This window comes from Anas acuta, chromosome 11 (genome assembly GCF_963932015.1).
Source record: "Anas acuta chromosome 11, bAnaAcu1.1, whole genome shotgun sequence".
NCBI classification, from domain to species: Eukaryota; Metazoa; Chordata; class Aves; order Anseriformes; family Anatidae; genus Anas; species Anas acuta.
The window spans coordinates 19,717,111-19,742,524 of record NC_088989.1 but is presented as its reverse complement, the minus strand read 5'-3'; the positions used below and the strand labels follow the sequence as shown (position 1 = coordinate 19,742,524).

Sequence of the window (25,414 nt, the reverse complement as noted above, 5' to 3'; positions counted from 1 at the left end):
CTTTTATCTCTGTGCACAGCTCATGTTCGAATCAGTGCTGATGTCAAAGCTACAGTTTTCAATGCAAGGCCCATCGTGTTACAGTATCCAGAAACAATAGTGTTTCTGGAAATATGAACAAACTTAATTGCTGTAGTGGAGTGTGCGATGGGGGATGCACATTGTCCCACATTACCTGAGAAATCAGTGCCCACTGAGGCAGGTGTCTGTCTTGACACGTCATCATATACCTAGGAACATGTATCGGCTGTTTTGCTAACTTCATTCTTGTACTGCACCTGTAATTTAAGTCCCCTCTCTCATGCAATTTAAGAAACCAATCCAATGTCATACTTTTGTCACCTTTTTCTAGAGTAATGTAGAACAGGCTTCTCGAGTAGGAGAAGCTGAATTTCTGAGTGACAATACAGTCCTCTTCTCTCCCTTCTATCCCTCTCATACCTGCAAAATCTCCAGTTAGAGCCCAGCCCCAAGTGCAAGTGCTGCCTCTGTAGCCCTTTGTTACAGGAGACACTGGAATCCTGGAGCTGCAATGAGCCGTAAGCACTGATCATTGCAGCTGGCTTCTCTGCAAAGTGCATGGGCATCAAACTTCCTTTGTAAAAGTCAAACTGATCCAAGTGCTTCCCGTGCTGATTTTATGACATATATTGCTAAGGTTTTCTTGGGTGTAAGAGGAGTTTCATATCTGTAAATATTCAAAACACCACATATTGTTGCTGCTCTGCCATGACGCTTTTATCTGTCTCTTGTTTAAATGTGTGGCAGTACTCATATCCAAACCAATTTGAATTGATCAGGCAAATGAGATTTTGTAAGACACTTGATGAAGTGCATTACTAAAATCTAGATACATTATGTCTGTGTTCTCACTGTTCATTAATTTTGCAGTTTTATAGAAACTGCGGTCAAGTTTGGCATGGCAAGTGTGTGGCATTATAAGCAATGAGGGGTGTGGACTGGTTAACCTCTAAGCTTTTAACTATGGTCTACAAACAAACTGCCCTGGTATGAATATGTAGTAATGACAGTCCAGGAGCTTCTTTGTGACAGTGTGTCTATAGAAGGATTTTCTATATATGTCTATAAATGTATATTTACATAAGTATATATATGATTATATATATTTATTAATACATTTGGTGTGTGTATATACCTATAACTGCTATATACAAACCAAGGTGTGTGTGTCTGTGTATGTTACCTGCATACGTGGTAAGATTATACTAGTAGGGCCAGTAATAGCACCACCACAAATTCATCACAAGAGGAGACATGGTATGAGGACCATGTTTTTAAACAATGAATTTTTGTCTTTTATTTGCAAGTTCGTCGGAAATTTTCACAATAAGCCAAATATACAGAAAATACCTAGTATATTTCAGGAAACAATAGAGAGCAATAAAGCAAATTAGCGTATAATTTACATCCATTAAAAAAGAAAGGTAGGTGCTGATGTGGATTTGTCCTGCATTGAAGTTTTTCCACTGTGGTAAGGAATATTTTGTTTCTTTCACTGCTTCTTCTGCCTCAGAGACAGCAAGAGGGAACTGGCATTTTAGTGTCTCTGTCTTAAGAGCGTGCACAGGTATTGATGCTGCGGTCAGGAGTAATGTTGGGAGGGTCAAATGGGGCATTTTTAAGTTCCAAAAAGCGGTTAAACAGAATGTTTTAGGATTACTAATGTCTCAACAAAACTTACTTAAATTTCATACAGCAATATAATGCATTTACTTAAACAACTTTTTCTTGTATTTTAGGAGCAGGCAATACAGGACAAACTTCAAACTCTGTCACAGAGCTGTGAAAGGTATCATATAATCTATTTGGCATATGAAATATTTTCTTTCTGGAGGCTGTTTTCCCCTTCTATCTTTACAAAGCTGAGTCAAATGCCTGTTTTTTGGCTTGGGTGAGAGGAGAAGGAGCAGCAGGCGCTGAGCGGAAGAAAGATGCAAGGATGCAAGTGTAGGGAAAAAGTCACAACTGTTTTGTCTGCAGAGTCTGTTTTGGTTCTTCCAACACTTCTCATGCTTTAATTTGGATATTGCATTCTAGCATTGATGTACGTACAACAATTTTCACTTCAGCATGTAATTTATTTTTGTTAAAATAACTGAAGCGGTATGATCACTGATTCTGATGCTGATGAATCTATATATAATGATATTTTCGCTAGTTGGGTCTGTAGCTTATTCCCTATTTGGAATGGGTAATCCTGCCCCACCTTCTGTAATGATCTTTCCCCAGGTATGATACGGGGGATGAAGTATTGGTGAGGACTGTGTATTGAGCCATTCACAAATGTATCATTATAACAAGAGTTGGAACATGCAGCCAGAGCCCGTTCTGTGGCTTTGCAGTGCACAAGTTCATACTTAAGCCCAGTAATACATTAATTGCAGAAGTAATGGTAAATAATAATTCATACAGCCAGCTCAGCACTCCTCAGAAACATAAGCAAACCTCAGTTTTTGCCAGCCCTTGACTGTCTGTTCTTGTACTCAAAAGCAGAAAGGGAAGCAGCAAGGTTTAGAAGATGTAGTGAGGAAGAGCCCAGGAGCGGAAGGCTTGCTGCTGTGGCTGCTTGACTGGAGAGAGAGCTGAATGGGGGCAGTGGCTGCTGTTTCTGGGGCAGGCATGCTGCTGCTCCCATACCACAACTCCTGCTTTGTGGCAGCAGTGACAGAATTTTCAGTGCTAGGGTTTGGATAAGGTAGATATGAACAGCATGTATCTGTAAGCAGCTGAGTCCTTTGCCAATTGCAGGAGCTAGCACCAGGTTTGTCTTCAGTGATTATAAAGCTGCAGGGCTCTGTGCTTTGGGCTAGGATTTTGTTGACCTTTTCTGTTTTCCTAAAGAGACAAGGTGAGTTCCTGAATTTAACTTGAAGACCCCTTTTACCATTTTCTATCTGCCCTACCAAAAAAAAAAAGTCAGTGTGACACAAAACCATGCAACCCCACAGCCCTAAAATTGAAATTTTTTTCCCCCCTCAAGAATTTGCTTCTTTTAAACACTGCATAGAAAGTGAAATCTAATTTTTCTTAACTATAGGTTAGTTCTGACTATGAAAAAGTTAGACAAAATGAATTCACTTTGCTATCTAATGTGTTGTAGAAAGGTATGTCATTTTTTTGTCATCATCTAATTTGCCTGTTCCAGAACTGTGTGAGAAAAGCTGACTATCATGACTGCAGTAACATGAGGAGGCTGTGTCAGAACCTGTCTCGTAGTTGTAGACAGGTTTCTGTTTTCCACATACACGTGGAACTCAGTGTTGAAGTTGGGCTGTATTTTTGTAGAGTGAAGGTTAACAGTGCATGAATAAAAAGGCTGGCAGTTGCAGCAAAGGTATGATCCAGGGTATATCCGATGTGCAGAATGGGTTCTCTTTCCTGACCTAATACTTGCACATATAAGATACCTGTGAAGGGGGTAGTACTAAGCAGTTCAGTGCAACTCCTGCAGTTAGAACAGGAAGTAAAGGCCTTAAATTTAAGTAGGAATCTGTAGGTTAGTCTTAAGCTCTTTTATTCCTGTACAAATAAATTAATACAGGAATAAATTGTCCAGGAAGGTTATGAAATCTCAAGGGAGGTTTTTAAGATCAATTTTACACAAGCATATGTGTGTACTGGCATAGAGCTGATCGTACCTTAAAGTAATAAATGGGTCAGATGACCTTGCAAGACTCCTTTCTGAGTCATTTTCTATGAATCTTTGGAAAATTCTGGCAGCTTCATAAATGGCGTGTTGACATTTTCCAATACACATTATTTTACGATAAGGTTGTTAGGAGCTACTGTTTTGGTTGCTAAAAATAATGGACTGTTACTAGCTGGGACACTGGTCATCAGGGATATTGTGGCACAATACCTTCTTTTCAGTTCTTGAGAACTGTGGGGATGGGAGACACTGTCCCTGAGGGGTGCTGTACTAAGTTTTTTCTTTTCCTTTGTCTCTGACAAACAACTTGACCAAGTTCAGACTTTCTGCTGTGAGCTTGAACAAACTGGAGTTGAGAAAGCTGAAGCTTAGACAAATAAGAAAGTGTGTAGTTTGGACAGGGACTCCAAGGATCCCTAAAGAGAATGGATTAGGGAATGTAGTGATGTATTAAGAGTGATAGGACTTCCCTATGGTATTGAGAGCAACCTTGATAGGTCACTTCTTGTTAGGTGTGATAGCGAGAGTACATTCCTGACTTAGAGTAGCTCTGTTCACTTACTGTGTATCTCTCCATAGCTGGCTAAATTTGGTCTAGAAGTGCATTCACTTTTTTTTTTTTTTGTAGTCTCTTTTTTTCCTCTGTTTTACCTGTGCATAACTCCATCATTTGTGATGGCAATTTCATCCTGGGGGGTTTCTTCCTTTCTCTTGCAAAGCTACATGAGTCCAGATGTTGCTTCAGGTAAAGAGATGAGTGACAGCTTCGAAGGAGCAATAGGAAGTGGAAAGCAAGAAGGAAAGTCTTCAAAGAAACATAAGAAATCTACACGTGCACGTTCACGCCAGGAGAAGTCCAGCAGACCCAAACTGACCATACTAAATGCAAGTACACTCTATTTGAGGATAAATTCAGGATTAGTTTGGTTGTGCCAGAAATAATCATTGTTAATCTTGGTCTGCAGGTTTGTAACACAGGCGATAAGATGGTGGAGTGCCAGCTCGAAACACACAATCACAAAATGGTGACTTTTAAGTTTGATTTGGATGGCGATGCGCCAGAGGAAATTGCTACATATATGGTAAGACTTGATGGTACAGCTGCCCACAGTCTCTTACTACAACTTGCTTCAGCCAATTTATTCTTAAGTGGGCTTGTTACAAGCTTTCTGGTGGCTGTGGAATGAGACATTAACGAAAATGTTATTCTTCTGCTCTTTATTTTGATGTGACCCTATAGGTAGAGAATGAGTTCATATTGCAGAGTGAAAAAGAGACATTTATTGAACAAATGAAAGATATTATTGATAAAGCAGAAGATATGCTCAGTGAAGATACAGAAGGAGAACGAAGTTCTGATCAGGGAACAAGTCCCCAGCAGGATACTGATAGACTGGAAATGAATGAGGTAAGAAACATTAAAAACTGCTAGTTTGATTCCTTTTTCTTGACATCCCTTACCATAAATTAGTTTTATATTCCATGCTAAAACAAGGTTTCTTAGCTATAAGAATAATTCTTCTACTCAGTTAAGGCTTACAATATACATATTCCTTGGAATAATGCTGCTCTATTGATACCAAGACAGCTAGTTCCTCTGTTTTGTTTTTGTTCCTTTTTTTTTTTTTTTTACTAGGAGAAGCGGCAATCTCAGATGAAGACACCCGTGTATCAACAGAATGGTAAAAGTACATTTGAATACAAACTCAATCTCTAGCTTGAAATCAGTGATTAGTTTATGCAGAAGTTTGCTAATTCAGGAAGACATCCACTGGCTACTGGTGGCTGGTAATATATCTAGAAATAAGGGTGTAACAGTGGTCTCTGCTGTTAGTAGCCTTGAAGATCGCAGGGCTGAGCTGGATTAGTCTAACATCTGGGGACATTTAGGGAAGCCCTGAATTACACAAGCTGATAATGAGTCTAGGAAAAGTCAAGAAGGCACAGGAAAGCATACTCTTCATAACAATTAATACATTTGGAAGAGAAAGCTAAAAGATTGTGTTTGCATTGGTAATTTATTTGAAATTTCTAACCTGTAAGTTTTTAGCTATCTCAGTGTTACTGAGAGGAATCATGGCCTGCTGAACATCATTGTGTCTTAGAGGTTTTACAGCCAAGTGCAGAAGGGAAAAAAATAAGTCCTTTAGTCTCTTTTTAAGTGGATGTTGGTGGAAAAATTTAAACCTCTGCAGGAGGAAGCAGTGTTCCCAAAATTCTTATTACTGGGGGTAATACTGTGTATTTGCTCCATTCTTACAGGGAAAGAAGGATAATTTAAAACTTGACAGCTACAGAAATTGGATAATCTTCCAAACTAGATTTTCTGCTAAAAAGATAGTGTTTATTTTTGCCTATAGAAGTCGTATAATTTTCTAGCACAGCTTTTTTTAACATAAGCTTTATAGTTATGCTGGTGGAAGGTTCAAAGTGTGTACAGTTCTGGTTTGCCATTTTCATATGCCACACCTTGAGATAAGACTTGAAAGTAAATATTAGCTATAACTCTTTGTCCTTAGTTAAAATAGATAAACTTCACAAAATTAAGAACTTTTTCCATAATGAGAACTGTTTGCAATACCATTAATAAAATTGTGTATGAAGCTATTACCCTTCCAAGGGTAATAAACACTTGCAAATACATTTTCCAATAATTTGCTCTAAGTACATGGTGGAATCGGGAGGTATTGCTGTCTCCCTTCCAGATCGTGGCTTCTCTGGGATAGGAATCAAATTGGAGCCATTGTTTTAATCTTGGCTAGTACTACAGATATTCTGTCTTTCTATCTAAATATAGAAGTTAAGACTAGTTTATGATGTGTGGTCTGGAATGAAAAGAAACTATTGTTTACTTCCTATTTTATTTTCATCTCTAGTTTTGCATACTGGAAAAAGGTGGTTTATTATATGTCCTGTTGTGGAAAATGCTACTACCGATGCACCAGAATTTTCTCCACCAGTTCCTCAGAGTACACAGCAGTCTGAAGGTCCAGGTATTAAAAGACTTCAAAGTTTTCAGAAAATATTTTCTTCTCAGAGGTTGCTATGTCATCTCTCTCCTAGTCTTGCTTGATTTAGTTGGGATAGTTGCATTTAGTAAGAGGAAGAAAATGATGGATATTTTCTAGTGGTGGTATTCAATAAGTTACCTAATAATGACAGGCAAACATGTATATAATGGCACTTCAACATTCGTTTGATCCCAGAGGGCTGCAATCTACCGCTCCTGTGCTGTGGTAGTTTATTACTATGATCTGATACTGCTTAATACTGTTACCTAATATTACTTAGTAGTTAAAAGACTTGGGTGCTGTGTGGCAAAACATACTGCAAGTGACCTTTCTGTTCTAAAAAGCTTTTTGTAATTATCAGGTGGCTGCTTAATGAACTGGGTGGGAGAAAAAAACAGGTCCCTTGGCTTTGATCTTCACTCCTGCCTGTCCCTTAGAAAGCTGTTGTAGCCTGGGGAAGGCAGGAGAGGGGAGGAACAAACCTTGGCTTATGTCTGCCTTGGCTTAGAGCTGCACTCATCAGTCATTAGTTTCAAGATGTTGAGGATAAACTCCTGAGATCTAGAAAAGCTCTTCTTCCGTATCCTATCAGTGGTATACCTTATGAAGTCTAGGACTAATTGTCTTCATTTAACAATTTAAATTGAAAATAATTTTACATCCCCAAGACTTCACATAGTCTGAAGAACCCAGGCCTTCCTGTCCTTGTTCCAGTGTTGAGATGAAGTACTTCAGAGTAAAATTTCTATTGATTAGGAAATGGTTATCACCCAAAACAAGTGTGTCATGAAGAGCCTTCCTTAAATCGTGCATTTTCAATGTGTTTATGCTTCTGAACCAAATTAGGAATATTTATCTGAGTTTCAGGAAAGTCCCAGTGCTTTAAAACTCTGCCTTATAGTATAAGGTAGTCAAAGGTCTAGTCACTGCTGGTTTAATAATCAATGTCTTTTCAGTGAAATATTTTTGCATAATTTGCAATTTTCAGTTCTAGTTTGACTTCTTCCGTGACAATTATTTTCTGAGAGGAAGCGGTTATCAGTTAAGGCTAGGTGTAGTTACCACTGCAGCCAACAGGGAAGCTGTGCCGTGGCCGTTTCACTCAGTATAGCTCATCAGAAGTTGAACTGATGTTTGTATTCTTTCTAGACCTGGAGCAGTCAGATGATCAGCAAGTGAGCTCTGCGGTGATGGATGTGCCTGGTGTCTTAGCTTGTCAGCAGCTTCCTCTACAAGCAAGTGTATGTGACAGCCCTGTTGGAGCCTCTCCATCTTTGGCACAAATTCCTGCTGCAGCATCTTCAGCCGGCTTACAGAGCCAGGCAGAGTTTTCAGCTCCAGCACCACCGGGATCTGCTCCAAATATCCTGGAGCAGACGGCTGCTAACGGAGGTCAGCTGGAATATTCTCCACTAAAGGCAGTGATGCCTGCTCAGCCTGGCACTCCTGCCCCCCACGCTGCCTTGCTGGAGGAGCCCACCGATGCTCACCTTACTCCTCAGCCCATTCAGCATGCGCAGCAGCCGGCAGACGAGGGCATGTGTATTCCTGATGTGGAGATAGCGTGTTGCAGTGTTGGGCCACCCAAATCAGTCCCACCAGTTCCTGCAAATGCAGCAGAGCTCTGCCCGCTCCCCGTGCTCTCAGATGCTGTCGTTTTGGAACGGCAGCCTGCATCTCAGATCCCTCACTTGCCAGAGGCCAGCCAGCCTGGCATGGTGCAGCACTCCTTTGTGAACCAAGTGTTTCCTGCAGCTGTTGCGTCTGATTCTCTCAGTCTGGCAGGGTCTCAACTTCAGAGTCCTACTCAGGTGTCAGTGGCTGCATCCCAGCAACACGTGATGCTGCCCCAGACGCAGCCCATAACCTGCACCGGCGTGGGGATCAGCCTGCTGCAGCAGCAGCAGCCATGTACCGTGGAGTCAGATGGAGAGGGGCCACCCAGGGTGGACTTCGTTGACAACACGATAAAAAGCCTTGACGAGAAACTGCGCAATTTGCTTTACCAGGAATATGTCCCTACTTCCTCTGCATCAGCAGGAACTCCAGACACTTGTGTGCCGTTGGAACAGGCAGACAGTGAATTTAACTTGCCACCGTTTACTGAGGATCAAGTTCCCAAGTTGGTGTTGGATTTAAGAGAACCAGGCTGTAATGTTGCAGACACTGGCCAGGAAGTGAAAGCTGCTGAGGCCCAAGTTGCATCACTTGTACCACCTGAGATCTCACCTTACCCAGTACTGGTTAGTCCAGTAATGACTTTGCCCTTTATACCCCTAAATCCAGCTGGCATGAACAGCTCCAAAGCAGAGGTCAGAACAAGAGTGTCCATGGCAGGATATGTATGGGTTTCTGGCTTCTCTGGTATATCACCTTTTGTCTGCTGACAGCTTTCCACTGTGAAAGTTCTCTCAAGTCCTTACTCTGCCAGATGCATTCTGACTCATTTTCCATAAACACTTATTAGTGAAAGCCAGATTTTTTCCTTTGGGTTTTAAAGTGGCATTATATCTTAATGCATTCTCTTCCCTTTGTATTCTGTTTCTAAAGCAGTCAGAAATATGATAATTTTTTTTGTAGTTTAAGAAGGTAAGAGACATCGAGGTGTAGTCATTAAGTTCTGATGAAGCAGGTAGCGTTTGGTCATCTGGCTCTGACAGACTATCATCTGTTCCTCGTTCCTGTGTGTAGTTATTAGATGGGGATATCCCTCTTCACCTTGCCTCACACCACAGCAAATGCAAATAGCAGCAGGCAAGTTGCAGAGAGCCTCATGTTTGTACATGAGGTGGAATTAGAGTAGTTAAACAGAACTCCTCTAAAGACTGATTATAAATAGAGTTGTGCTTTGCATCATTGTCATGAAGTTGGTGATAATAAATGTCTAATTTGCATATTATGCATTTATGACCAATTTTAGAATGCCTAGTAGGTTGCTGAAGTAGTTTAGACTCCAAATATAGCCTATATTGCTGTCACTGTAAAAGTGAGGTACAGTAGCACTGAATGTGAAATATTTATACTGCTATAGGAACCTTTTAAGTATTAATTAATGGCAGTGATTATAATACATGCCTTCTAAGTCAGTCTGAATAAAATAAACACTTCAGGACCCTTTGTTTTGTTCAAGTGCTGCAGCTGATGCAAGACATGATAGGTAGGAGACTGCTCTGCTTACAGGCATGATTTTTCTCTTCCTCTGAACTTAGCAGAGCAAGACTTCACTGGGGGGCATCCAAGGAAAAGTGAGCTTTTTGAGGGGGGGTTGATTTGTTGTGGTTTTTGTTTTGGTTTTAATTTTGTTTACTGGAGTAGGCAGTCTTGGGTAATTATTCACTCAATATCTTAATAGTGGACATGCGTTGCACTCTCTCAAATAAAATGTTGAGTTGATGACATTCAAAAGATTTGCAGCACCTTCTGGTAGAAGATCGGTGTATGCCTTATTTGAAAAGAAGTACTTTTGGAGATAATTACATCACCACTACCAAGGATGAGTCTGTTCCACGTAGAGTCAGCTGGATGAACGGTCTAAGCTTTTTGAAAGATGCTGTATCTTACCAAAAAGATGGCTGCACTTGAGCCTCCAGTTATAATGTTGTTTTTAATTATAAATGACCACCTACAGCAGTTAAAATTCTCTATGAAAGATGTTGTGTGTTTCCAGTAATTTGAACTTGTCCTTTAAAAATCTGTGCAAATAAGAAAATAGAGGCATAGAATTTCTGAAGAGAGACTTCTGAAAGGAAAAAAAAAAAAAAAAAGATGAGTGTACAGTTTGGCTGGAGAAGCAAAACAGAACAAAACCAAAATTCATATATATAATTCAGTGCCTGCTTTTAGTAACTTAGGTTGCAGTCCCCTCTGTGACACTGCCACCTCTTTTTTTCTTCCAAGGGAGAAAAAAATGGAGGAGTTGAAAGAAAAGCTAGGAGGCCACTCCACAGAGTATAAAGTAGTCTCATACTCTACAGTAGTGTGAATATAGAGAAGGATTTGGGGGGAGAGAGAGTGAGCGAGAATGTGAATGTATTGGCTTCCTGCTTTGTGCCCAAGACTGAAATTCTTTTCTTTTTTCTTTTTTTTTCTTTTTACTAAAAGTCTGAAAAGTCTGAGGTCCCTGGTGTTGGTGCTGATTCTGCAGAAGCAAGAGGTGGGTCAGCGAGCAGAAAAGGTAATGCTCCTTTCAGCGATGAACTGCAGTGATGGATCTGGTGCCTCGTCCTCTTCTGCTGTGTCCCCTTGCTGCCAGCTCTTCTGATTAACTGCAGAGCTGTGCCCAGCCCTGTGCATTTCTGATCCTTCAGTAATATAACAAAATAACAAATATTAAATATCTCACCTCTGCTAGGCCTTCTAGAAATAAGTAGATAATATATGCACAGGAGGTGTAGGTGTTTATGTGGAAGGCTACGTTCCCAGCAGTAAATTTCTGGTGCCATTAAAATGTCTATCAGAACATCTCTTGGATTTCTGGGGCTACATAGAAAGGCATTCACAAAAATAATGTGGTTGAAGGTAGCATCTCTGGGAGGAGGATGCTTGTTAAGTTTTTAAGAGAGTCCCACAGAGAACTAGGAAAAGAGTTCCTTTCTTTAGGTACTTGTAGATATAATGGCAACTTCCATAATAACACAGTAGGAGCCCCACAGTAAGCAACCGGGCAGTTATAATGCTCTATGTACCTGTCTTGTAAGTTACAGGAAGTTTTAAGTGTTGAGGAACCGGAAACTGCTGCTGCCATGGGTCGGGAAGGGGTTGTAATTTCTTTTTTGAGATTGTCATTGCAAAGCTGGGTCCCAGGTTTGTGTGGTGACAGAGATCACTCCTCACTGATGCACCTGCAGCTGCCTGCTACATCTCTGGCTGACCCAGCAGAGCTGGAGCTAACGCACTGCCTCTCCCAAACTCCACAGTAGTGCAGTTCTTCTAGAAAAAAGAAGGGGCTTTAAATAGTGTCAAGTGCCAAAAACACTGATGGATCACTGCAGTCCACCACCACCTAAGTCAGTGTGAGAGGAAGACTCTTGGTTGCTTACATTAATTTGGCAGACTGAAGCCAGAGAAGAGCATATGCAAGTGAAATGCAGCACTGTGTAGTAAAATTAATGTATCCTAGATACCATAAAGCAAGAATGTATTTCACCATTTCAGGAATATGAAGTGACAGATTTCTGCCTTATGTTCACTCAGTGCAACGTGCCATAAGAAAGCAGCTTTCTGAAAAGCTTGCATGTATTGCTTTGATTTCAAAAGCAGTGTCCACATTGTGAAATAATGCTGTCTTGATTATTGCAAATAATACTTCGCTTCTTACGTGCTTCTGTGGTCCATATGGTCATCTTTTGAGCTTGTAATTTGCGCTTTCAGCAATGTGGTGCTTAGCTTCTTTTCAGGCACTTTAAATTGTTGGTGTAGGTATCTGTCAAATGAAAGGTGTGAAGTAATGGGCTATTTGTGGTCAACTGCAGCATTTTTTGTGCATGAATATCTGCCAGCAGTTATTTTTTCAAGACATTAAGAATACCTCAGTAGTGCAGCACAGGCCCAATGTAGATTTCATTCTTGTTTCTCTCTAAAATTATCCAATTGGCTAATGAAATGCCATACTTCTATTATTATTTGAATTCCCCGAATGAATAGACTGAAGAGAGTATTTACCTGCAGATATTTTATATTGTTATCATTATTGTCTACTGCATTTAACAAATAAAAATCCTAGATCCTGCGTTACAAGGAATTAATATTTACATTGTTCTTCAGTGCTACACCATTAGACTTCAGTTTATGATCATAAACATGCAGGCTTTTTCTATACTAAGGCATTCTAGACATTGATTTTTTTCATTTCTTTTCCCAACTAATAAAACAGGATCAGCTGCAAGCATCGTTCCAACTCCTGTGGCTCCAGCAAAAGGCCTCCTTCAAGTAAGCAGTAACTATGGACAGTTTTATGTTTGGTTGTTGCAGTTACTTTCAAAATTAATCTCCGTTATTTTCTCCAGGTTGCACCTACATCACCAAGCATAGCTAAACAGATGGAAACTTCTAAAAGGAACGAGAACGCAAAGACTACAACTTCATCTACACACACAGATAATGTAATGCAGATATCTACAGCAGATGGGGTGATAAATAACCTTCAAAGGGATGACTCTCTAGACTCCGGTTCCTATGGAAAACAGGCTGAAACTCATGATAGTGGTACACCAGCCAAAACTATTGGCAGGTTTTCAGTAATCAGCACGCAAGATGAATTAACTTTAGCAGCGCCGCATTGCTTAAGGTTCTCTGCACCCCCAGACGTCTATCTGGATGAGCTACCTTCCAGCCCTGATCTGAAGACAGCTGTCCGACGGGTGCAGACAGCCTCTTCTGTTGATGTCCTTTGTGACCAGGGTTCGAGCGATTCTGCCGATGAGCCTTTCCATCGGCAGGCTGCTGCTGCTGCTGCTGCTGCTCAACTATCCCCACCGAGCAGTAGTGCGGCCACCGACTTAATTAAAAAAGCAGCTGCTTTTCTGCAAAGGTCTGGAAAAGCTAGCTCACAAGGCCTCGATTCACCTAATGGGCAAGGAACAAAAATTCCTACCATCAACATAACATCTTTCCACTCGCAGTCGTCATACATGAGCAGTGACAATGACTCAGAATTTGAAGATGCAGATATGAAGAAAGAATTGCAGAACCTGAGAGAAAAGTATGTCGGGTTTGCAAACGGTGCTAGGGTAGATTGTGTTAAGATACCTGGGCAGCATCTCTGCATATGCTAAGCAAATGTGTGTTTTGCATAGCTGTAATGAGTAAACTGGTCCTGAGCACATTAGGCGTCACTGGGACTTTCCCCTGAATGTCATACTGCATCATTTTACATCAATTTATTTGTCAATTCCATTTAGAAGTAGAGTAATTCAATAGTAACTTTTTCAAAGCAGCAAAGAACTCCTGCCATGATGTCCAGTTTCCCTACTGAAAAGCTGCATTGTTTTGGTAGCAAGCAATAGAATTTGTAACGTGTTTGTGTGTAGTGTGAGGTTCCAGTGTGGATGCCAGTTAAGGCTGCATAAAAGTAATCTGGATGTCTGCATAGACAGCTGAAATGGAGTTATCTTAGTATCATTCTCTGCGAGGGTAGTTTGGACTAGCAGATCCACAGACCCATCACTATTCCTGAACTCAATTTTACAGTAGCTCTTGTAATGCAAGTAGCTCTTGTAATTGGATAGATTACTACATAGAGTAATCTATCCAATCTCAGGGGTAGGCTGGCTGAGCCTGTACAGAGTTTGTGTGCTGCCAGTCCCCAGAACCAGCTTTTTAAAATTTGGATCTTTCTTTCCTGGCATGTGATGGCTAAACTAGCATTAGCTGGTAGCATAACCAAAATATTTAGCTTAAGATACAATAGTTTTACTGAACATGGTTCTTGTTTTAAGCAGAACTACAGTAATACAAAAACCTTAAACTCAATTTATGGCATCATTAAATCTGCATTAATAAGGTAATGATTTATGTGCTCCCATTTTATGGGAAACACTTTTGTTTTTCTTCACATTGAACTATTTCAAACTGACATACTTTCCTCAAGAGGTAACTTTGTTGAAGCCACTGGTTTGAAAATAGAAGTTCTGGAATAGTGTTGAGTTCGTGTTAGATCTCATGTTGAAATTGATTGTTTTTACTTAGCATGTTGAACATCTTTTTAGCTGTCTAGGATTCTGTCTCATAAATGAACATATGAGAAGTCAGCCACCACATGTGCTAGGTAGATAGTTCTAACTTCATGTGTACTGTTGGCTAGGCAGTGGATTGTCTTTATAACTGAGGACTGGTTTGTTTCATCTTGTAACTAACTGTGCCGTCAAGATGTGGTGCTCTATCAAATACATTGCTAACAGTTTTTAATCTTTATTTTTTTATGTTTAGGCATATGAAAGAAATTGCTGAACTTCAGACTCAGCAAAAGAATGAGATAGAGGCACTGTACATTAGGTTGGGGAAACCCCTTCCTCCCAACATGGGGTTCCTTCACTCTGCCCCACCAAGCAGCCGTCGCCGAAGAACCAGCAAAAATAAATTGAAAGGTGGAAAACTATTAAACCCTCTGGTTCAGCAGCTCAGGAGTGGAACATCAAGCACAAGTAGGTACACTAGGTTACTTTCCATTTCCCTGTTGTTTGTTGCTGTTGTGGTTCTGCTGTGTAATTGCACAGACTACAGAAAACATCCTAAATGTTTGAATCTTTTTTCTTTCTTTTTTCCTTAATACAATGACTCAAGTTAGCATGCTGTGAACTGTTTTTGAAGTGGACTTCCTTTGAGAACATCTTATTACAGCTGCCTAGCACTAAGCTGTACCTTCTTTGCATCATTGACAACGTTTGGCAGTGAAACAATATCCCACTTTAATTTGGAATATGGCCTGGTTACATTTTCTCATCTTTTCTCCAAATACAATTTATTGATGTTTGTATTCACTTCTTAGGAACTGTTCCCTCTATTGATTGTGTGCTGTATCATGTTGTTTATTTTTTCTTATGACGTGCCATATAAATAAGATTGGATTGCATTTGCTTCCCCAAGGATGCGAGGCAAAAAAAACAGTTATAAAAGCTGTGATGGATGCTTTGACCATTTGAAGAACTTGAGATTTTTTAAATACTCTCAAACAGTGTGACAGCCTTGAGTCATTATGTCTTTGGAAAGTATGAAGATAACATTCACGTGGGAAATATTGATACTCCCCATGTCTATTTCTTCAGCAGGATGTAGAATAGAATAAAAATATTTTTCTTCAGCTTGGTTCATGCTGTTATGTAGAAGAGTAGCAGCACTTCCAGTATTAGCCCTGTATTTTGAATCTGGTAGGTCTTGTTTTCAAAGTCGATGTATTATAGAATTTCATTGCATCAGTCTTAACAGCCTTTTTTTTTCTAGAGGTTTTTGCTTTTAATTTAGAATTTCAATTAAGACAGGAATAGCAAAGATACCCAGAGGCAAGAAATTCTGTGATCCATCTTGAATCTCAGTATTTCTGCACAGGAACTGAAGCAACGTTCAGCCTTTTATAAGTTTTTTAGCTGCCGCTTGGTTAACTTGCATAGGTTTTACTTCCTTTCCTTGTGGTGAGATGCTGTGAATGTCTGTGATCGTTTTCCATCCATTTTCCCATTTGTTCTTGGGTTGTCTGTAGCCTTTCTCTGTCTACACACAAAGCCCATATCTATGCCTCCACTAATGGATCTTGGCTCGTATCAGTGCGTTACCTTAGGTCAAAGAATTTAAGCCTGTTTCCACATTACAATGTCTTCCTCTCCATCCTTTTCATTGTCACTTTAAGTCAGAGAACTGCAGTCTGCTCAGTCTGGGTGCTTCTTCAGTGCATGCTTCCTTCATGTATTTCTTCAGTGTTACTTTTCACTTTTTTGAGGCATTGTGTAAAGTTCACATTATCTTTGAGAACCTGCATTCATTGTCTGAGTTTTCTCATCCTTGACTAGTTACATTCCTCATTTTTTGGCCTCCCTCTAGGTTCTTTCTCAGGGATCAAGGACAGGTGGTCTCTAATGCAGTTAGTTAATTACATACACTAATTAGCATTGCCACTGTTAGTTGTTTTTGCTGATAAATCCATGTCACGAATGATTACAAAGTTACTCAGGTGTTAAAGTCTCTTTGCCTGAGATATCTATATAGGTGGATATATAGATGCAGATTATATTTCATCACATGTGTATCTATAGATAGCCATAAATAAAAAAATCATGTCTTTTCAGCAACTTTTGTATTTCTCTCCATTTATTTGCTTTCACCTTTCATGTTTGAGTGCAAACCTACTTACTCTGCTCAGTTATTTTGTGACTCCATCCTCCTAGTCAGGCACTTCTGCAACTCTCACTTTGTTTAAACAGTACTCTTTGAGTTCCTGACTCCAGTCTTTCTAAAATGTGGAAAAGAAACGCTGTAAAAATCAAACCTACTCCACGAGCTTCTTGGAGAATCTGGATCAGTAATAGCATGTGAGGTTATTCTGTGCCACAGAATAATCTATAAAGTCTACACTTAATACAGTACTTCAGAATTGTAGACTACTATTCTTCTTGGTAGCAAATTAACAATTATTTTAAGACACTGTTTGTTTTTTTCTTCAGTAGTTTCCTAGCATTTGCCATTGCTTCTATATTGTTTGTTTGTTCTTTCAGGTAATCTTTCAGACTCTAAAGACTCACCCCACAAAGAAACAACTAAAGCTCAATCTGGATCTCCAGAAACAACGGCAGTAACTTCTTCTGCATCAGCCACATTTGGGAAGTCTGTTCAGACACAGCAGCCATGCTCTGTCAAAGCCTCTTTGTCTTCTGACATCTGCTCCGGGTTAGGCCCCGAAGGAGGCGATGTGAATGCAAGCTCTGGCCAAGGTGATTTTTTCATACCAGCTGTTCAGCATATCTTCCAGCACATGCTAAAATTAATTTGCTTCCCTTATGCTTGAACTTTTAGGAGTGGATTTCACTTTTAGAGATATAAGAACACGAACCTTTGGCAATCCAAATTACTGGCTTATCTTTTAAAATGCCACTACGGTATTGTCAGAAGAACAAAAATAAAGTATCTTACAAAGTATTAAGAATCAACGCTCAGGAAGGCACACTAGTTTTTTAGAAAGTAACTGCCTTTTACTTTTGCCAGCAGTGGCTTTATACGGACACCTTTTCTGGAGTCTGCCTTATGGATTTCTGAGAAAAAAGAAAGGGAAGGGAAAAAAAAAGATGAAGATTGTTTCCTTTTGTTCATTTTGGGCTTTTTGTAGCCCCTTGATACTGGTAGACCCAGATTTCATCATTATAAAGTACCAATCCATCTTGGATGTGTGGAAAAAAAAAAGAAAAGAAAAGAAAAAAAAAAGAATCAAGTTATGCTTCCATTATCTAAGGGGTTAACTTTGTGCATGCTTTTGGAGTCCCAGCTAAGTGACTGTAGGGTGGTAGATTTGGCTGTGCTTCCCCAGTCCTGACTTCTGATACTTCTGTGTAGTGCACACCTCTGTAGGCTTTGACTGATCTTGTTGCCATGCATATTGGAAGTTATAATGATGATTAAGATACCTTCCTCTCATTGCACATCCTGCCAAACTAATCTACAAAATATCTATCTGTTCTCTTCTGCTGTTATTGCATCCTTTGTGTATGGTCAATTAACTTAATCCTCTTTGGCAAAGTTAAAATGGAGATGTGGATGTTTAACTAACAAAGCTGATTTGACTGATGGTATAGGACATCTGATCACAACTACTTGTACTTTATAAGTGTCTTTGTTTTCTTCCCTTTATATTCATTTGCAGGCTGGACGGTTTTCCACCAAACGTCTGAGAGAGTGACCTATAAATCTAGTAGCAAACCTCGTACCAGATTCCTCAGTGGACCTGTGTCTTTGTCCATCTGTTTGTATTTGTTCTTTTGTATTTTATCACAGTCCATCTTTCTTTTACCCCCTTTTTCCAATTTCATGTTTTATATCTCTAATATGTTTGGCAGGATGCCCCTTTTTCTGAACCATCTTTTCTTTCTTTTTATCTTTCTTTTAAGTAATCATCATGAACACACCTTATTTATATTAATTTTTCATATGAAAGCTTTTTTTGCACTGCTTTTGGCTCATGCCTGGGCACCAAAAGCATGTGTGGAAGATCTCATCATTTATTATATAGCCTTATGGTAAATTTTACCCTGGACTTATCAAAGCTTTTGTACTTTATGTGATTTATGTTGAAGTAATTTTTTATTTGCAATGTGGCAAATATACATGTCTGCTGTCCCGGTTCCAGCGACAACAAAAAGAAATCCATCCTTCTGTAGACGAATGGTCTCTTTCACACATGTTTGGACTATGAAGACATGCATGTAGCAAGCTGATACAATACTAGAAGGTCACTGAAGGGTATAACTTCCATACAAGGGCTGTATTAACACAATATACAGTACTGTTTATATCCACTCTATTTTCTTTAATTTTTTCCCCCCGCTCTTTGCATGTGGAAATGCTGAGACGATAGTGCTCCAGCTAGTTCTTTCAAAACGTCTTTTCTAGGTGGGCTTTTCCCCATGCATTCACTTTAAGTAGTGTAAGTGAGCAATTTTTTATATACTCATAAATAGTGGGAAGATCTGGTTACTCCAAGGTAGAGTACCATCAAACATTCTTGTGTAAACTGATCTGGCTGAAGCACTTCACTCAGTTTATTTTCTTATGACCTTATGTGACCTCAGAGATGAAGTCAATTAGCAGTTCATCAAAGCAGAAACAAATAAAAAGCAGTATCAGATTTTTATATGATACTTTGAAACGGATTGCTAGGATCCAGAACTTCTGAATTCAGATAATTGTGCACCTACTATTTATACCTTATTTGTATGACATCTAAAGTAATTGGCAATTTAACCAAATGATATCAAGCTTTCTAATTCAAAAATACAAACCTTTTTACCTAACAGTATATGCTGCCTTTTAGGCAAACAGATTTTGCTTGTACAATAAAGATATGTTGGGCTGACCAGGTACTATAGGCCACTTACATATAACGCTAGGAAGGATAATAACTTTCTGGAGAAAACATTTGGTTAACTGGCTGTTTGTTTGCATTGACAGCAGATCTCCTACTGGAGTTCTGTGTTGCTCATTATTATCCAAGCGCTATACATCAAAGGCACAAGACCACTCAAAAACACTCCTCCTAATTTTATGAAAAAACAATATTTTTAAAAATAATCTTGATTTTTTGTTTGAGGCCCATAAAATTCAATTGTTCAGGTTCTTGAAAACTGATGTTTACTGCTTAGCATACTGCATTTATTTTCATGCAAGTTTTTAACAAGTTTTGAAACAATTTTGCATTCAGGGATTTCTCTGAGAACCTGAGGGAAATTCTCAGTTCACGAGTTGTTCCATTTGGTATTATAATAGACATAATAGTTTCTTCTTCTGCACATATAATTCTCAGAAGTGGTTTCATTATTCTTTCACAAAATTACTATTCGGGAGGATGCAAAAAGACTGGGAGATGGCAATTAACAAACAGCATATTAAAGATGTTTGGGTGCATGGATATTGTGAATGAAACCGAGGGAATATGTAAATTCTTCAAATCACAAAGTTTCCCAATACTTAAATAATTCAGCAGCACAACTAATTGGTTTCTGTTCTCAGCCCATATGCTTGCTTCTCCGTCTCTTTTGGGCAAAGTGTTCAGAGATTGGCACTCCCCCATTTCTGAGTCATATGAGAACACAGACCTGCTTTTAGGCGCTTCACCCTGACACATCCATCCCAAGCTTGAAATACTGCCAGTCACTTCAGTTGCTAGACAGCTCTCCACAGCTGAATTCCTGGTAGCTTTTGATGGGGATGGAAGATTGTTTCAGCCTGTTTTCCTGGTGAGCCCACCCGACCTGTTGTGTGCGTGGGAAGGGGCCTGTGAGGAAGCCGGGGCTCTGTGCATCCCACCTGGCCCAGGGCTGGGGCTGCTGCAGCCATAGCCAAAACCTGACCAGCCGTGTGTCTAGTGGTTCCATCTAGTGGTGTCCAGGGCAGCCGTGACCACGGGCCTCAGAAAAAATAGTGCCAAATGATGGTGATGCCAGTGGGAATGCCGCAAGCTCACGCCCATTCCCCTCTGGAAGGGATGTAGTTTGACCCAGCTTGAAGGAGATCCGAGCGTTTGGAGCAGGCGCCAGAGGCGCGGTGTGTTGGCATCTCTGCTGCAGGCTCGAGCAAAGAGCGTGAGCGTTTGAGACACGGTGAGCACGTGGAACTGGGGTTACAACCTGCAAACACAGGTAGTTCTTCGTGTCTTGGTAATTCAGGTGCCTGGGTCCTTTCCACAAGTCAAGGTTTCCTTGGGACTTTTTTTAGTTTATTTGAGAGCTGCTGGCAGAAGTTGTGCTGGGTTTTCAGAAATGCTCAGAATCTATACATTTGATGGAGGAATAACAGTGCTTTGGGGAGCCTGGGTGTTTCAAAGTGCGGCACGTATTGTATTAGTAGAGAAAGCAGCAGCAAGTTTCTAAAAATAAATGTTCGGATGTTTTAAAGACAGTTTTACCCAATATTTTTTTCCCTAGTTACAGAGCCCATCAAACTTGAACACTTTCACAGTGTTCTCCCAGGGCTGCTTTTGGTGTCTGTCTCCGTTCTCCAGGATTGACTTTTCATTATATATTCCTCATGGAATAAAATATTTTTGATGGCCTCCAGCATCATTTAAGCCTTAGCTTCTTTCACGGGTTAAATTCCAAGGGCATCTTAGGGAGGAGTTTGCGCTGATTGTGAGTAGGATTTTCAAGAGATCCATTTCACTTAGATTTGTAATCTCATGTAAAGCTATTTTTGTCAGGTCTATAGTCATTAATATATTGTACATGAATATGTGATTATGGAAATGGTCTAACAATTTATTGCCATTTCAATTTTATTTTAGCTTTCAAGTTTTTTGGCAGCTGTTACACTACAAGTATGGGACAGTGCCTTTTTTTTCTGTCCTGTAAGATACAATAGCTACTTAATTTTTCAGATATTATCTCTGGAATTGGAGGTAAAACACTTTGCTTAACTTTTACAGTCTGAGATTAAACCTTAATTAAGATTCATCTCCTTTGCTTTTCAGCTATTAAACACCCTTATTGTAGAAGTAATACAATTAATCTGGTGAATTAATTTTACCAAGTGCGTTTTTAATTGGATTTGAATTTTAAATGAATCTTAGGTGGTGATCATCAGTCCCTGTTTCAGGCAATAGCGCTATTTAGATAATGTTTCTCATCTCCCAAGCAATGAGCTGGAGTGATACAGCTTGGAAGAAACAGCACTTTTTGGTGATTGACCCTTTCATAGCACTTTTCTTAATTCTTAAAGTAGGCTCCCTTCATGTGGATATTTTGTGCATATGTCTAGTATCGTTGTTCTGTTACTTCCCCACGTGATTCGGGGCCCTGGGTTTGGCATCCAAGGTGCACATTAGCTTGTGACTTGGTGTTCAGGAAGTAGAGGGTCTGGTGATTAAACGTTTTTACATGCTTTTGAGCACGTACTGTAGTCAGCTGCCTGCTTGTATTTTTTGCAGGCAGTTGCTTTTCATTTACATACATATTGTGCCAAGCACTACCCATTGCTGCCTGCAAAATGCTGCAGGATAGTTAAGAAAATAGCATTCCAGTATCACTACCACTGATGTTTTATAATGGCAGTTGCTAGCTAACTTTAAGAGATAGGTAAGGTAAAGTACATCTGAGCAAAAAGAAAAAAAATTACCAACAAATAAAGAATGCAACACAATGTTCAGTTGTGAATGTGACTTGTACTTTTCCTCTAGGCTTTGAGCTGAGAAACTAAACGTTTGGTCATGCTTGCATAAGACATTACTGTAGTCATGTCCTTCTGATTTCCCTGGAATAGAAACTTCATTCAACTTCATTAAACTATAGCAAATAACAAGAAAATATTTCAAAACAATCCTTTTGTTCCTCCTCATGCCACCCATATCAGAACACAAGCATTTCTTCTCCCTTTTTTTTCCTCCCCCTTTTCTTTATTTTCTCTTTTCTAGTCTCTGAGTGATGTCTCTCCTTTCTCCTTTGAAGACTCATTCAGAGCCTCTGTCAACCTGGACCTGCAATCTCTGAGTTTAAAGCTGCATTTCTGGCACAGTAACATAAACTGATGGCACCAGTTCACCGTGCAGGAAAAGCACACACATTCTGTATCTTGCCTTTTGCCCAGCCTTCTAATTTTGTTCATGTGTTCAAGTGCTTCTTCACAATAAACTTACCATGCCCCATACCAGATCTTCATCTCCTACCATACCATGACGATATTCTTCTTATCAAGTCCAAAATACCTTTCAGGAAATTTGGCACTCAAATAGAAATGGTGCTCATGTCTGGCGAGATCTGACTGTCAAATAGGGTTCTCTGTACACTTCTGGCACTGTAGATAACTGTCCAACAGATTATGTAAAATAATGATGAAGGATCTAATAAGATAACAAAAAACCGCCTAGTTTCGTTAAATGAGAACTCTGCTGGATTATTTTTCTGCACTTGGACAAGACATAGGGGAAACTCATTCACAGTTGCTTTAATTGAAGTTCAGAATCTCACATTTAGACACAAATCATACTAATAAATATTTGAGAAAATTGGCCTCAGACCTGCAGAACAATGTATCTTTTTGGACTTGTAAAACAGGACTTTTAGGGTTGTTTTACAGTTTCTCTTTGCAGCCAGACTAGCTTTACTTGTTCCTGAAAGCATTTTTGGCCTCCTATCACAAACTTGAATTGACATCATTTCCTGCATAAAATAGGAATCCAAATCTCCTAGTAGGAAGCCAAGGCAATTTGAAACAAACAAACAAAAATGCATCTTTAAGTCATGGGACCTTGCTTTTGGCATGCTATTGTACCTTTCAAAGCTTCTGAATGGCTGCACATTAATAAAGGTTTGAGCTGTCCAGTTATTTAGACTTTCTTTACTCACCTGAACTGCTGACTTTGTCTGTCCTTTCTTGCATAATAACTACTTTCTGATTGCTTAAAAGTACAGAAGCTTGTCCGTCAGATTTGTTGTGTTTAGTCTTACCTAATTCTGTATGTCTTGTATTGTTTTACCTTGTAGGGTCCACCTTGAAACGACTATGTCTAGGCAAAGATCACAGTAGTAGTAACTATCCCATTTTTGTTTCTCAGTATTTCCTTCATGGCATGGGATTATTTTTGGTTTTGTTTTTTACTAAAAGCTACTTGTTTAATGAATAGAGCTGATGCACTTATACTGGTATGAAATTAGACTGTATAAATCGTGATACTTTCATGATAATGCATGTGCTGTGATGTTTGGGGAACCACGCATGCTGCAAGACAGTTGTGGTATTCTTTGTGTGTGAGACTGTGCACGCATGCAGCCAGAAAACTGGATTATGTGTTTATGTTTTTCTTAAATACACATCTTTATATGACTGCAGTTTTCTGCTGGAGGAATTTATAGCTTAAAACTGTCTTGTTCCTGTTGAGATGCATGAAATATTAAACACTAATTGAAGAGCTTTTCGGTCAAGATACTTATTTTCTCACTGGTCCCTTTCCCCCCAAAAAAAAAGGAAAAGGAAATGAGCGGTGTTGATTTAGATGTTATGTTGCAGGTTGAATGCATGATCATTTAAAGGTTATTAACATTTTATATAACCGTAAGAGTAGTTAGTTTACTTAGTTTCATTGGCTGGTAACTGATTAACAGAAAGAAAAAAAAAAAAGACTGAACGTTTGTGTTTGCTTATGTAATAATTTTACTACAGTTCTCTGAACTTTTTGCTTGGAGAGATGGTCTTTATTTAAAATACATAGATGCATCAAAACTGTTTGCAGAAAGTTACTTTATAGTTTCTGTTCAGGTCAAATTCAGGCACCTTTGGTTGCTGTTCACTGCTGATCTTGCTGTGTCAGACTTGTAGTCACCAACAGATAAATAGGATGTTATTTCTATAAAAAATAGAAAAAAATGTGAGCCTATAAAATTAAATCTCTGTCAATATTCTTCCTGTCTGCTCTTACCTATCCCAGAAGTTCTGTATCTGTATCTTTGTGTCAGAAACTCCAACACCCACTTACGTCCTCCTCTCTCCTCTTCCTTCTGTGCACTCATGGTCCTGATGTTTTTTTCCAAAACGTGAAGATGGCACCAAAACTGGTCCTAGCGCATAGAGGCTATGGGATCCCAGAGCCTCTGAGGCAGAATAGCCAGCTGTACTCGTAACCTGTACGGTAATTGAGTTTTTCCAGGAGGACAGTAAACTTATGCAAGTAAAATAGATGGTAAATTCTTTTTTAAAATGCACGCAGCTTTAGCAAGTAACGTGCCACTCTTGTGGTAGTCTTCCATGAAGACACTTTGCAAGCCTTAGGAGGTCAGTGTTACTGGGAATGAGTTGTTTCTTCTCTCTTGGTCATTAATTTCAGCTAGAGAGAAGTTTTGTGCACTACAGCTAGTGGCTCAGGTAAGGTAATATAATTGCAAATACGAATGCATTGGACCTGGACCATTTCTTTAAGCAAAGGTGTTCTGTAGAAAAGAGGGGGAAGGCTAAGTCAGAAACGCCACCATTTGATTAATCGCAGTATGTGAGAAACTGTTTGAGCAGCGAAGTGGTGAGACAGAGATGCCATTGTCAACTTTCTTTGTGTGTGATTTTCCAGGATCCTCCACAAACAGTCTTGTAACGTGTCCTGAGCCCCTCCCGCAATCAACTCTGCAGGTTCAGGCCAACAACAGTAACAACAAGAAGGGAACCTTCACAGACGATCTGCACAAGCTGGTTGACCAGTGGACAAGCAAAACTGTTGGAGCTGCACAGGCAAAACCTTCTTTAAACCAACTGAAGCAGAACCAAAAAAGGCAGGACATGGAGCCAAAGGCTAATCCCATGCAAACGCAGAATGAGACATGTGGAGTAAGTGGCACTCCTTGAAGAAAATACCTTTTGCTATGTGTCTGAAAGCCTTTGCAGAACTCAGATTTGGAGGAGGACATAAACTAAATTACATCAAATAGATGCTTCGTATAAATGTCCAACTCTTTTCATTAAGTACTAAAATAGATTTTTAAAAATTTGCCTTTTGGAATAATATTGGAAGATATATGGGCTGCAATATGTATATAAATATATATTTTTTAACTGCAAACTACTC

At 39.5% G+C, this 25,414-nt stretch overlaps 1 protein-coding gene across 1 annotated transcript in view; it reads left to right on the top strand.

Annotated features, from left to right (window-relative positions):
- The window catches only part of WNK2 (WNK lysine deficient protein kinase 2), a 110,741-nt gene that overhangs the window by 75,139 nt on the left and 10,188 nt on the right, over positions 1-25,414 (top strand). Inside the window, exons 14-28 of the mRNA XM_068694091.1 lie at positions 1,761-1,810; positions 4,390-4,555; positions 4,636-4,752; positions 4,911-5,078; positions 5,307-5,352; positions 6,547-6,663; positions 7,831-8,924; positions 10,783-10,855; positions 12,554-12,609; positions 12,687-13,381; positions 14,608-14,822; positions 16,884-17,099; positions 18,023-18,121; positions 23,349-23,393; positions 24,923-25,176. Coding sequence (XP_068550192.1) covers positions 1,761-1,810; positions 4,390-4,555; positions 4,636-4,752; positions 4,911-5,078; positions 5,307-5,352; positions 6,547-6,663; positions 7,831-8,924; positions 10,783-10,855; positions 12,554-12,609; positions 12,687-13,381; positions 14,608-14,822; positions 16,884-17,099; positions 18,023-18,121; positions 23,349-23,393; positions 24,923-25,176 — 3,411 coding nt within the window. The remainder of the gene's footprint in view (positions 1-1,760; positions 1,811-4,389; positions 4,556-4,635; positions 4,753-4,910; positions 5,079-5,306; positions 5,353-6,546; positions 6,664-7,830; positions 8,925-10,782; positions 10,856-12,553; positions 12,610-12,686; positions 13,382-14,607; positions 14,823-16,883; positions 17,100-18,022; positions 18,122-23,348; positions 23,394-24,922; positions 25,177-25,414) is intronic.